This window comes from Hemicordylus capensis, chromosome 3 (assembly GCF_027244095.1).
Source record: "Hemicordylus capensis ecotype Gifberg chromosome 3, rHemCap1.1.pri, whole genome shotgun sequence".
In the NCBI taxonomy this organism is placed as follows: domain Eukaryota; kingdom Metazoa; phylum Chordata; class Lepidosauria; order Squamata; family Cordylidae; genus Hemicordylus; species Hemicordylus capensis.
The window spans coordinates 344,544,608-344,556,645 of record NC_069659.1 but is presented as its reverse complement, the minus strand read 5'-3'; the positions used below and the strand labels follow the sequence as shown (position 1 = coordinate 344,556,645).

At 44.5% G+C, this 12,038-nt stretch overlaps 1 protein-coding gene across 8 annotated transcripts in view; it reads right to left on the bottom strand.

Moving 5' to 3' along the window:
* SOX2 (SRY-box transcription factor 2) overlaps positions 1–12,038 on the bottom strand; it is a 724,618-nt gene that overhangs the window by 592,107 nt on the left and 120,473 nt on the right. For 7 of the 8 annotated variants that reach the window (XR_008318939.1, XR_008318941.1, XR_008318940.1 and 4 more), the window contains one exon: positions 8,440–8,496. The exons of the other annotated variant lie outside the window; for it this stretch is intronic. Coding sequence is in view for 1 of the 7 variants with exons in the window: in XM_053306526.1 (XP_053162501.1) it covers positions 8,447–8,496 (50 nt within the window). In the remaining 6 variants the exon portion in view is untranslated. The remainder of the gene's footprint in view (positions 1–8,439; positions 8,497–12,038) is intronic. 8 annotated transcript variants of the gene reach the window in all.

Below are 12,038 nucleotides of genomic sequence, written 5' to 3'. Positions count from 1 at the left end.
AGTGGGCCCAGGCACAGAGCATCTGTGCCTCTAGCTGGCCCGCCGCGGCCAGACCTGCCGCCTCGCCTCCGCGGCTGGGCCCGCCCCACCCCGCCACCTCGCCTCCGCGGCCGGGCCCGCCCCACCACCTTGCCTCCGCGGCCGGGCCCACCCCGCCACCTTGCCTCCACGGCCAGGGCCACCCCGCCACCTCGCCTCCGCGGCTGGGCCCACCCCGCCGCCTCGCCTCCGCGACCAGGCCCGCCCCGCCACCTCGCCTCCGCGGCCAGGCCCGCCCCGCCCCACCGCCTTGCCTTGCCTCGCCTCCGCGGCCAGGCCCGCCCCACCGCCTTGCCTCCGCAGCCGGGCCCGGCCAGGCCCTCCACCTCGCCTCCGCAGCCGGGCCCGCCTGGCTCCCCGGCCATGGCCGCCGTCGCCACTGTTCTCCTGGGTGCGCCAGCCAATCAGGCGCCCCCGCAGCCCAGCCAATCAGCTGGGCTGCCGGGACGCATTTTTGCCTGGCACACCCAGGAGAATTAAATATATAGATTCTCTTCACAGGTTCTTACAGCCCTTCACTGGAAGCCCCTTCCTCAAACCTTGCCTGGCTATTAATACTTCCAAGTCAGCACAGCATAATTGCTTGACTGGCCTTGCCTGTCTGGGTCCCTTTTCTCTTTGCTGCATTTCTCTCCACGAACCTGTTTCTTCATCTTCCTGTATGCATCTTCCATGGCCAAATATCTCATTTTGACCCGTGATAGTAAATGACTTTATTTTCAAATGCTTTTCTAGCACCACATTTTAACCTTCTGGCAAGCAACCCATGGTGCTGCTTAGCACTACTAACTTGCCAAATTTGCCAGTATTCAGATCAGTTGGACAGGACTTAAGCTATGGAATTCCTATGTAAGCATGTTATGGCCATAACAGGAGAAAACAATGTGGGGGAGTTGATATTCTTTCACTTCCAATGCTATCTTCACGGACGGAAATAATTCATTAAGAGTAAAATAAAAGGCTATATTCAGTTTGTGTCTATCAGAGGAGAAGAGGGCGGACTGATTAGTATTAAGAAACATAAGAAGCAATGTTATTTTGAATTAAAGATGGGTTGGTAGCATTTCTACTCCAATATTAGCTCAACTGGTGGGATAGAGTAAAGCTTTTTGGTTGTGGTCTTTAAAAAAAGAAAGAAAAAGAAAGAAAAACAGCTGAACAGTTGAGTAACTGTAAGAACATGCCTTTCCAGATGAAGCCCAAAGCAAACTCAGCATCTTGCTTCCCACTGTGGCCAATCAGATGCCTCTGAGAAATTCACAAGCAAAAATATACCCCTTTCCTCCTCCTGCTCCTCCTCTGCACTTGATATTCAGAAACATCCTGCCTCTAAACTTGAAGGTAGTATACAGCCATCAAGACTAGTAACCATTAATAGACTTGTCCTCCATAAATTTGTCTAATCCTTTTTTAGCCTGCTTTCATGAGATCACCCGGCATTGTGTGTGTGTGTGTGTGTGTGTGTGTGTGTGTGTGTGTGTGTGTGTCCCTCTATCAACTTAGCCTGGACCAATATGAACCAAATCAGCTACAATTGTAGGGACACACAGGGGCACCTAAACAGCGTAGTTTGTGATGATGTCATCCACCCCAATCCAAGATGGTGGTTTTGTGAATGTCTGAGGTGCATACCGGCTAATTTGTGGACTGTCTAACCCATTGAACCAAATTGGGTACAGTTGCAGTGAGTGACACACAGAGATACCTCAATGGAATAGTTTGTGATGATATCATCCACAATGATTCAAGGTGGCGGATGCGTAAATTTTTGAGGCGCACGTGAACTAACTTGTGAACTGCTTAACAAATTTGAACCAAATTTGCTACAGCTGTAGGGACACATAGGGACACTTCAATGGCATAGTTTGTGATGATGTCATCCATCTCAATCCAAGATGGCAGACACGTAAACTTTAGAGGCACAAGTGCACTAACTTGTGGATAGTCTAACCAATTTGAACCAAATTTGGTACAGTTGTAGGGAGTGACATGAAAGACACCTTAATGATGTAGTTTGTAATGATGTCATCCACCCCGATCCAAGACGGTGGACGCATGAACATTTGCAGTGTAAGAGATCTAACTTGTGTACCTCAATTTTAACCAAATATAGTCCAGTTGTAGAGTCAGTGAATGGAAAGTAGGCTAATTAGTTCTTACTAGAACAATTTGTATACCTATCCAAGCTAGTAGCCATCACCACATTCTGTGGCAACAATTTCCATACCCTAATTATGAACTCTATAAAAAACTACCTTTTGTGTGTGTGTCCTGAATCTCCTGTCAATCTGGATGTCCCCTGGAGCATTTCCAGACAGCAGGCTTTACTGTGGCTTTACTGTGAGTTCGAATTTTCCAGACAAAAAACTGACGCAGAAAGTGGAATTATTTTTTTACCCCAGACATAAATGAGGCTATGCTCTAACACCCAAATCGTTTCTGGACTCTGGACTGCTCCCCGATAGTTCGCAGGGTCTTTGGAGTAACTCTGGCTGATATGTGAATGCATAACCTCCATTCTGGAGGGGAAACGAGCTAAAAGCCCCACCTGGAAATGTTCCAGGTTCTGGTGTTATCAGAGAGAGGGGAAGATGTGTCGCTGTCTACTATCTCCACTCCATGCATAATTTTATAAGCCTCTGTCATCCTCCCCTTGAGTGTCTTTTTCCTAATCTTCTCCGGGAGAAGACCGTAGTGGGTGAGTGAGAGGCCTTTACTTTTACCAACAAGTCTCCTTTGCCAGACAGCTGGAAAATTTACCACTTCCTCCCCACCCCTCGCACACTTTGTTTTCTGGCTGAGTGAGCCACCTTAGACCAGCTCTGCTGCCTTGACTAGGGGCCTTCCTTCTTAAGTGCTTGACTTTTAACACCTGCAGGCACTGATTACATCAGCCCTGCCCAGAGCTTCGTGGGAGGAGGGGTTCTGGGAGCTTTTAAAGAAGGGGGCTACGGCAGTCAAGGAGAATACTCGTGCTAATTTTCTGAAATCTGTCAGTCAGGCGGAGGGGAGGGGTATGCTGAGCTCCAGCACATAGGCAGCCAATCAGAAGCAGTGGAGGAGGGTCTTCACACTCCTCCTCCCTTCCCTTCTTCAGCAGCCAAATTGCTAAGGATGCATCAGCTTCAAGGCAGCAATCCCCATGTGGTGGCAGCCGGGGGTGGGTCAGGAGGGCTCTGAGTACCCTTGGGAGACCTTCAAGTACTGCAGGGGGACTAGTACCCCCTGTTGGGAACCCCTGATCCAAAACAATGACTGCACCTCACACCAAGCATTTCCCTGAACCTGCTTTGCTTTTCTGTCAATGAACTTTGATTAATACCTGGCCATAATCCCAAGAATCTGCTAGTGTCTGGGAAACTTTGAACTCTGGTTTTAGTATTTAATGCTCTACACTGAATAAGTATTGTGCACTGAGACCAGCAGAAGAGGCTCAAATGCAAGTACCCTAGCCCTCTGAAAGATGGTGGGTTACTACAAGATCTAGAACCCTCTCAGTAGTGACCTTAAAGGATGTGTTTCCACTGTCAAAGGCCACTTCTGGAGCATGGGAAAAGTGGCAAGATCCTCTCTGCTCTTGCATAAAAGTGCCTGTGCTTCAGAAGTGGGGAGGTTAGCACAGAGCATGTGTGGTTTTGGTAGGAACATGTATGCAGCATTAGTCAGGATGTTAGCCATGGGTTTCATTCTGCCTTGGTCTTTTACTGCAAACCACTCAGAAAGCTTTGCTGGAGTGGTACATATAAAATATAAATTATAATGATGATAAAAAAATAAATAACTATACTTTTATCATGCTCTTCGGCTGAAGTCACTTGACATGGAACTTGTAAAGTTGGGTTAACCTGGTACACCTAAATTCAGATTGCAAGGCTTGGTTAAGCAGTCCCCAGGAGAAAAGATCTAAAGGTCCTAATAAAGATATATATTATTGATTATAATGAAGAAGCATGGCATTTAAGAACACTTGTGAGTATTCTCACATTACATAGAACACACTAGATGTTAACAGTGTCTAGGCACTAATACTTAACCCTTATTGTATAACTAGAGTGCATTCTCTAATATGTATGTCATTAGCTAGGTAATGAATAACTAAACCGTTAACTAAGCATTCAGCTGACAAACTAGGTAAATGTGTCTAAATCACTAACCAAGACTAAGTCCTGTTGAGGATAGAGGAAGAAAGAAGCAAAGAAATACAATTAAGAGCAGCAACCAGGGCCCAAGAATAATCAGTGTCAGAGAAGAAGGGACAAGGAAAAAGAATCAGGTGGAAAGCAGAGTCAGAGGCCAAGGAAATCTAGCAGGTAGAAAAGGGGCAGAGAGACAGAGAAGAAGGAGGCTTTAATGTAGAGAGGAAGGGAGAGGGAGTGTGTCCCCAGTGAGTTAAGGGACAGGTTGAGGAGGCAAATAGCGATGAAGGGAAATAAAGCAACCAGGAAAAGGTAGAGAGGTGTGTGTGTGTGTGTGTGTGAGAGAGAGAGAGAGAGAGAGAGATCTTAATTAGAGGACAGGTCTAGGCTATGTAGATGGAGTCAAAAACAGCAATGGAATAGGATTGAGCAGAAAAGGCTTCATTCTTAAAAACAGAGAGCTACTGAGCTATTCTAAGGTGAGGCCATGCAATTAAAGGGGAAGCATTGTGTTCTGGAAAGCAGAATCTGCAGAGGTGGTTGTGTCTGGGCTGCCAGGGGGCCACCACCAAGGGAATGGGTGACTGGAGCAAAGTTAAGGGGGTCTAAATTACTCAAATGCATTTTAAAGGGGTTTTGGTGACTTGGGTTGTTTAAAATTGAGAAAGACACAGATCTGGTTGGAATCTACCTATGGCTGTGCAGTGAAAGCCCAAAAAGCCTTTAAACTGCCTCCTGGGACAGCCCTTTGGATTGAGAGCAGTGTTCCCTGTAAGAGGGCATCCCAGATGTTGTTGACTACAGCTCCCAGAATCCCTAGCTGCAGTGGGCTTTGGCTGAGGATGCTGGGAGTTGTAGTCAACAACATCTGGGATTTTCTGTTAGAGAGAACACTGACTGAGATTTCCCATGGAGACTCTTCTCTCATCCTGGGGAAGAGTCAGCTGTCTTCCCCAAGGAACAAGGTCTTTCCCCATTATTCTAGTCTAAAAAGCTGCCAGGCTGGCTGGTCTTTAAATACTCACTTGCACACATACACATATGCATCCATACACCTTTGAGCATGCTTGGGGGGAGAAGGGGAATGAAGAAAAGTCATAGTTACCTGTCCAAGTGAGATGTACTGAAGCCAGGTGTTCAGTAGGGCAAAAATGGGGTGTGCTGCCCAGATCAGAGAGAGTGTGTGTGGGGCTTGGAAGTCCCTTTTAATAAGGTCCAAGTCATGTGCTCAGTGCCCATGTGAGCTGCTGAACACCTCAATACGATTCTTGTGTCAGAGAATAGGAAGAATGGGATTATGAGTTGCCAGACAGAAAACAGCCTTATCAGGATGACCAAAAACACAAAATATTGGTGTTAGGCAGTTATCTCCTAAGAAGGAATAAATGACTTAGCTATCATGGTTAATGGGCAATCCGGTAGGAAAACAATGAGGGCCAGGTATGGGCAAAATGAGCCTCCATAAGGTGCCAGAAAACCCATAGAGGAGAAGCAGATTGACAAAAGAACCAGTCTTCCCGAAGCAATATAATGGATCCAGGAGGAAACTGAGTCATTTAGATACATAGATGCAGGAATGCCAGGAAAGTTGCAAACTTGCTCTGGAGGGATCTGAGCAATGGAGGCTGCATTTGAGCCCCACACCACTTCACCTGGGGGATCATTGCCTAGTAGTATGCATAGTGGAGAAAATCACAGGAGCATTCACTCTTCAACTCCACCTTGTTGACCTAAAACTGAGTCACTACAGAGACCGCATTTGCACTGAACCAGAGTTGAAGGGGCCAGAGGTTAGCAGACCATCATGTCCGAATGCAGGTCTGGCCCCCGGAACTCTGATTCCGTTCAGAGAGTGACCCAAGGTTCTGTTCTCCAAACTGTAATTTGTACCCTCGGGTAATAGTGAGTTTCGCCACTCCAACCCGAGGTATTAACGTAGCCTGCGTTACATGCAAATGTGGAAACACAGGCTGTGTTAACTCCAACCAGAGTTGAGGGAGGAAGCTCCTCCTTCAACCTGGCTGTTATTGGCTGTGTGGGCTGTCCTTCATGAATGAAGGAAGCCCCCATAGCCATTTCTCCTCCCTCTCTGCAGTCTTGCTGACTACAGAGAGGGAGCTCTCAGTTAAGTCCAAATTTGAACAGGAGAGTCGGGGCGGGGAGAGTGGAACCGCAGTTCTACATTACATGTGAATGAGGTCAGAAACTTATTTCACGGCCTGGCCTCATTGGCTTCAGTCTTCCAAGCAACCTCTGGAAAGGGAAGGAGGAAGCTAGTGAAAAACTGGTGAACAGCTGGTTGCCTAAAATAACTAAACTGCAGCTCAGCTCAAGCACTAGCCGACATGACAAGCAACTCTGAGTTAGCACTCCAGTCCCGATGGAGTAGGCAGTCCAGAAGGCAGTCCCGATGGAGTAGGGTATAGTCAACAAACTTTGTCAGCCACCCTATAACAAATTGTTCTCCAATTTAAGCTGTTCCAGAGCAGCCCCATTGCACTACCATTGAGGCTGATTTTTAAGTTGTGCAGCAGCTGCTGAATCCCTAATATTGATTTAGCGCTGCCCATCATGTTGCCCACTGTTTATTTCTGTATGCATTCATATGTTTATTTATGTATGTATCCATTCTTGCTTCTCCCATTTCTAACCATGTGTCTGTTCTCAGATCTTTGGTTTTGCTTGCCTTTTACATCCTATGAACACTTCCCTAGACATTTGTCCACCCTGAATGCCAGTTCCCATCTGTCTCTTTCCTTGTCCTAGCATCCCTTGTCTCTACCTTGAATAGGGTACCTAGATGCCAAATCACAACTCATGCCCATATTATTTCTGGAAAACAGGAAAGTTCAGTAGATGAAGCTTTTCTCGCACTAACAGGACAAGCTGTAACAACTAAAATTCCCTTTTTCACACAACCATTAAAAAATATTGGAGCCTATCTTTCTTTGCATTTGGTCACTTGTCTTAGAACTGTTCCTCCCTAGGCTTACTTCACATTTGTGTAAATGCTGCTGACCAACCTTTGTTGATACAGGACAAAACCCAATACTTACAAAATTATCAAATGGCAAAATCAAACATTCTCAAACCATCGCATCAACTGTTAACTTCATCTACTTTCTTCCAAGCCACTGATATATGTATATAAAGAGTAATAAATAGTTCCATATGGGAAGCAAACTGATTCACTACACAGATTTGAAAATAAATCTCTTTAAAATCTGCCACATTTGCAATTTAACAATCAGTCATTAGGAGGCAGCAGACAGCTCAAAATGTTTTCACGAATAAGAGCCTTTCCTGGCTTCCTGATTGGTTTGGAGATGAGGAAACTCTTTGGGTGCAAGAAGCTGAGAAAACCTTATTAGAATCTAGAGATCATCATCTTTTACATTAGACCTAGAAGTACAGCATTTTAATGCTTCAGCTAAGCACATGCTTCAGCATTAGTAAAACAAAGAACCTCCTGAATAACATCTGTTTCAAGCAGTTTACAAACAGTCTTATCCTAAAGACTTTGCTTAGCAGTTAGCCCCAATGGGACTTACTAGCACAAAACGAGTTTAAGACTGGGGTGCCAAATTTATCACACTGTTCTATTCATGTGTGCACACTACAACTGCCAAGCAAAATATCGAAACAGTATAGCTTTTTTCCACTGGATCCAAAACAAAAGCACCAATATATCATCAAGGTAGGAACTCTCACTGAATTCCATTCTTCTTGGTTTTCATTTTAAACAGCTATTTTGAATTTACCTCTACTGTATTTATAAATGCATACAAAAGAAAGATTGATACTAGTCTAATGCATATAAACTTTCCTGTCTTTTCAATGAATAGAATGAAACAAAGCAAGGCTGAATATTAAAATCATCTCTAAACTTTTCAGTATTACAGCACATATAATATAGAATTTTTGCAAGAAATTATGTACATAACTGTTAAATGTATTACTGTAAAGAACAGAAAGTATTTCTTACCAACTTTAAGTCTGCAGGGCTGGCAAGAATTAAACCATGAGCAAGGTCTATATGTAACACTAAACAGCATTAGAATTGTCAACAACCTCACACTAAAGTGTAGCAGCCACTTTTGCCATTCTTCTCCAACGCGACGATAACATACAATTCAAATCTAAAATTGTTGTATAGCATAAATATAGCATCACAAGCTCTGCAGTGAATCTAAAGCTTCCTACTTTATTTAGTTACTAGGGTTGAACATAAAATATCGATAATAAAAGCAATCCACGAACTTACGGTTGTGTTATGGTGTCCACACTGTCCTTTGGTTTGAGTCAGTTGTCACAGAGAAAGCTGTTTAACAGAACAGTGAAATATCAGCAGATGAGGAAAGATGTGAAATCCAGCTTTTGATCAATTGATATTCATAAGTGCAGCAAATAAACGTATAAATGGAATTGGAGGTAGTTCCTCAACATCCAAGGGATACACCAGACCTCTTCAAATAAAGACCAAAATGTGGAGTTGTAGCAGTCTTTCTTGTTATGTATGGTGTGTCAAAGAAAGCTGAAACTCCAAAATAATTATTAATGCGTTATCCAGTTTTTGCTTCTTTCTCTCTTTCTGCTTTTCCATTCACATTTTTTTCTTCTTCCTATAAAACGCATATAGGTTTGTTGTTCCTTGTGCCCTGGGTAAGGCCTGGCTTTGAAATGCATTTCAGTCTCTCAACACAGACAGCTTTCACTGCTTTTAGAGTCCCACCAAGGCCCGGCTTTAAAAGCTACTGATTCTTTTTTTTCCCCCCTTCTTCTTTAGCCTTCTTCACAAAAGAAGGGTATTTTGTAAATTACCAGCTCGTTCAGATCAACAAAAGGTACTTTCATAGAAAGCCCCATTTGATTTTGCTCAAATTTGATTACAAGGATGGAGGAAAAAGGAAAGGAAGTCAAAAAGAAAAACCCCAGATGGCTTTTTTCATTCATCTCAGTGAATGAGCTTTATCTGTGCCTTTTGAAACTGTAGCAGTGGAAAAGCATTTCTGTTGGCTTAAAAAACTTGACAAAAATTATTGGTTTGCCATTTCTCATGTAACTGCCATTGGGAACTGGATGAAAAGACTTTTTTTTCATGGGATCGCCTGCTTGGATCAAAATAATGGAGATTAGGTATTTCATTATAAATTACAGTGGGAGATAGAGAGAGGCTGTCATATTAATAGCAACCTGCTCGTGGTCTTCAGTGGTAGCTATTCTCCTAGACAAAGGACCAAGGGGGTTGTCTATTGAACTTGTGCTTTAAGGCCCGATCAATTTTCTATCATCAAGGCAAAAGGTGAGATGACGAACAAAAGAATTCACACATGAGTGACCTCATGAGCTGAGAGATAAAACAGCTTAAAGAAACAAAACACATCCTGAAATTATGGGTGATAAACTGTATAAAAAGAGAAGGAGAGAGAGAGAAAGAGAGAGGTGGAGGGGAGGAGGGAACGGCCGTTGGTCTATAATTCTTTCTTTTCTTAAGCATATGGACACATTAAAAGCTACTTGTTTTCAGGCACAGTATAATTGCAGCATTTGTTTTGCGAGGCTCTGCCTCGAATCTTGCTGTGTACTCCTTCCCCGACAGGGTTCCAGTAATTTCATTCATGAGTAAGCATGCTATTGTGTTTATACAGGATGCCCAAGAGCCATACACAGAGATATGCCCACACAAAGGATTGCCACTGACAACAACAACATCAGCAACAGCATATAGACAGAAAGACTGCACAGGCACCACAGGAGTAATCAAACAGCATCACTCTGTCGTGATCCTTCAGCCTGGGCCATTTGTAGAAGGAAAACAAGCAGGTTGTTGCAAGCAAGTTGGCAAAAATGGGAAGACAAGCAGGTATAGGGAATTGAGCAAGTTGGCAAACTGAGGCCCACTTCCCACACTGTTTAATTAAGGCGGGTAGGCTGTGAGTTGTCAAGCCCAAAGGCTATGTCGCCAAACACATCCCTGATCCATAAAAGTCTTCATCAAAGAGTGGAAACCTCAGGTCTCCATCAAAGAGTGGAAACTTTGTCATCACCAACATGTTAAGTTAAAGTAGGGTTGCCATGTCCTCTGGAATGTAGGGATTTTGGCTCCTCCACCCAGCTGCTAAATTCCTCCCAGATTTACACAGATTTCAAATGTGCTGCCCGGATTGCCCACATATTTCTGTGGCTCCGATCACATGGGAGGGCAGAAAAGGAGGGGAAAGTATAAAAATCTGTCAAATAAATAAATAAAATGCAAATTAGTTGCCGCATGATGTGCATGATATGCAAATTAGGTCACCCGGATTTGGGAAGCTTGAATATGGCAACCCTAAGTTAAAGGGATAGGAACCACCACTGCCTGTGTCCCTGAAAAGCTGGGTTGATAGTACTGAGCTAAATGAACCAGTGGCCTGGCACAGTATTATGGAGCACCTGGTGAGTGTCTAGCCAACAGAACCAGATTCAGCCCCACTATTGCTAGCTAAAACATAAGAAAAGCCCTGCTGGATCAGGCCCAAAGCCCATCTAGTCCTCCAGCATCCTGCTTCACACTGTGGCCCACCAGATGCCTCTGGGAAGCCCACAGGCAAGAGTTGAGGGCATGCCGTCTCTCCTGCTGTTACTCCCCTACAACTGATATTTAGAGGCATCTTGCCTCTTGAGGCTGGAAGTGGCCGATAGCCCTCAGACTAGTAGCCATTGAGAGACCTCTCCTCCATGAATTTATCTAAACCCCTCTTAAAGCCATCCAGGCTATTAGCTGTCACCACATCTTATGGCAGAGAATTCCATAGCTTGATTATAAGTTTGGTCAGTCCTAAATTTCTTGGCCATCAGTTTCATGGGATGACGCCTGGTTCTAGTGTTATGCAAGAGGGAGAAAAAATTCTCTCTCTCCACTTTCTCCACACCATGCATGATTTTATAGACCTCTATCATGTCTCCCCTTTGTTGTCTTTTTTTGTATACTGAAAAGCCCTAGGTGTTGTAGCCTTGCCTTGTAAGCAAAGTGTTCTAGGCCCCCAATCATCTTGGTTGCCCTCTTCTGCATCTTTTCCAGTTCTACAACATCCTTCTTAAGATACGGTGACCAGAACTGCAAGCAGTACTCCAAATGTGACCGCACCATAGATTTGTATAAGGCCATTATAATATTAGGGGTTACAAAAACAACATATTTTTGGGTGGTGCAGGACACTTCTGGAGGAAGAGGAGATCATCGACCCTGCCCCACTTGCACAATGAGTGCTGCAGAGCTCAGGAAGCTCTCAGCAGCAGGTATGCTTCTTCCCAGTGCAAGCTCAGTCAGACTGTGGTTCTCACTCAGTGGTTTTACAAAGAGAAACATGATGATTAGAAAAATAAAACAAATGGATACAGAAATGGCTGGAGCCTATAGTTGTTACTCCATGAGACTGAAGAAGAGTTTTTATTAGATACAAGGACTCAGATTAATATGGCATGAGGAATCACGGAAGAGGCGAGCCAGCTATCTGTGTGATTTTGCCATTTGACAGGCTTTGAAGCTTGGGATGGGATGTGGCAGCATCCCTGTTGCTGGGCAACAGCTCTCCTGGATTGGAGATGGGGGACGGGGCAAGTGCTCTGAGAGGCAGCTAATGAGAAGTGCCACTGGCATGGAGCAGGCAAAATCCCGGGTGGGTGCCGTCTCTATGATTACGACTCCAGAAAGCGAACAAAACCAGTTACGGTGCTGCTCACATTCAGACATAAAACCGCCCCCAAACCCCCCCTCAGGTTATGATGGTGAAACTCACTACAAACGAAGGTTTGAATTGGAGTGTGGTAAGGCAAACCGCAGGTTGCTTTTGCCACAAAACCACGGTTGCATGCATTCAGATG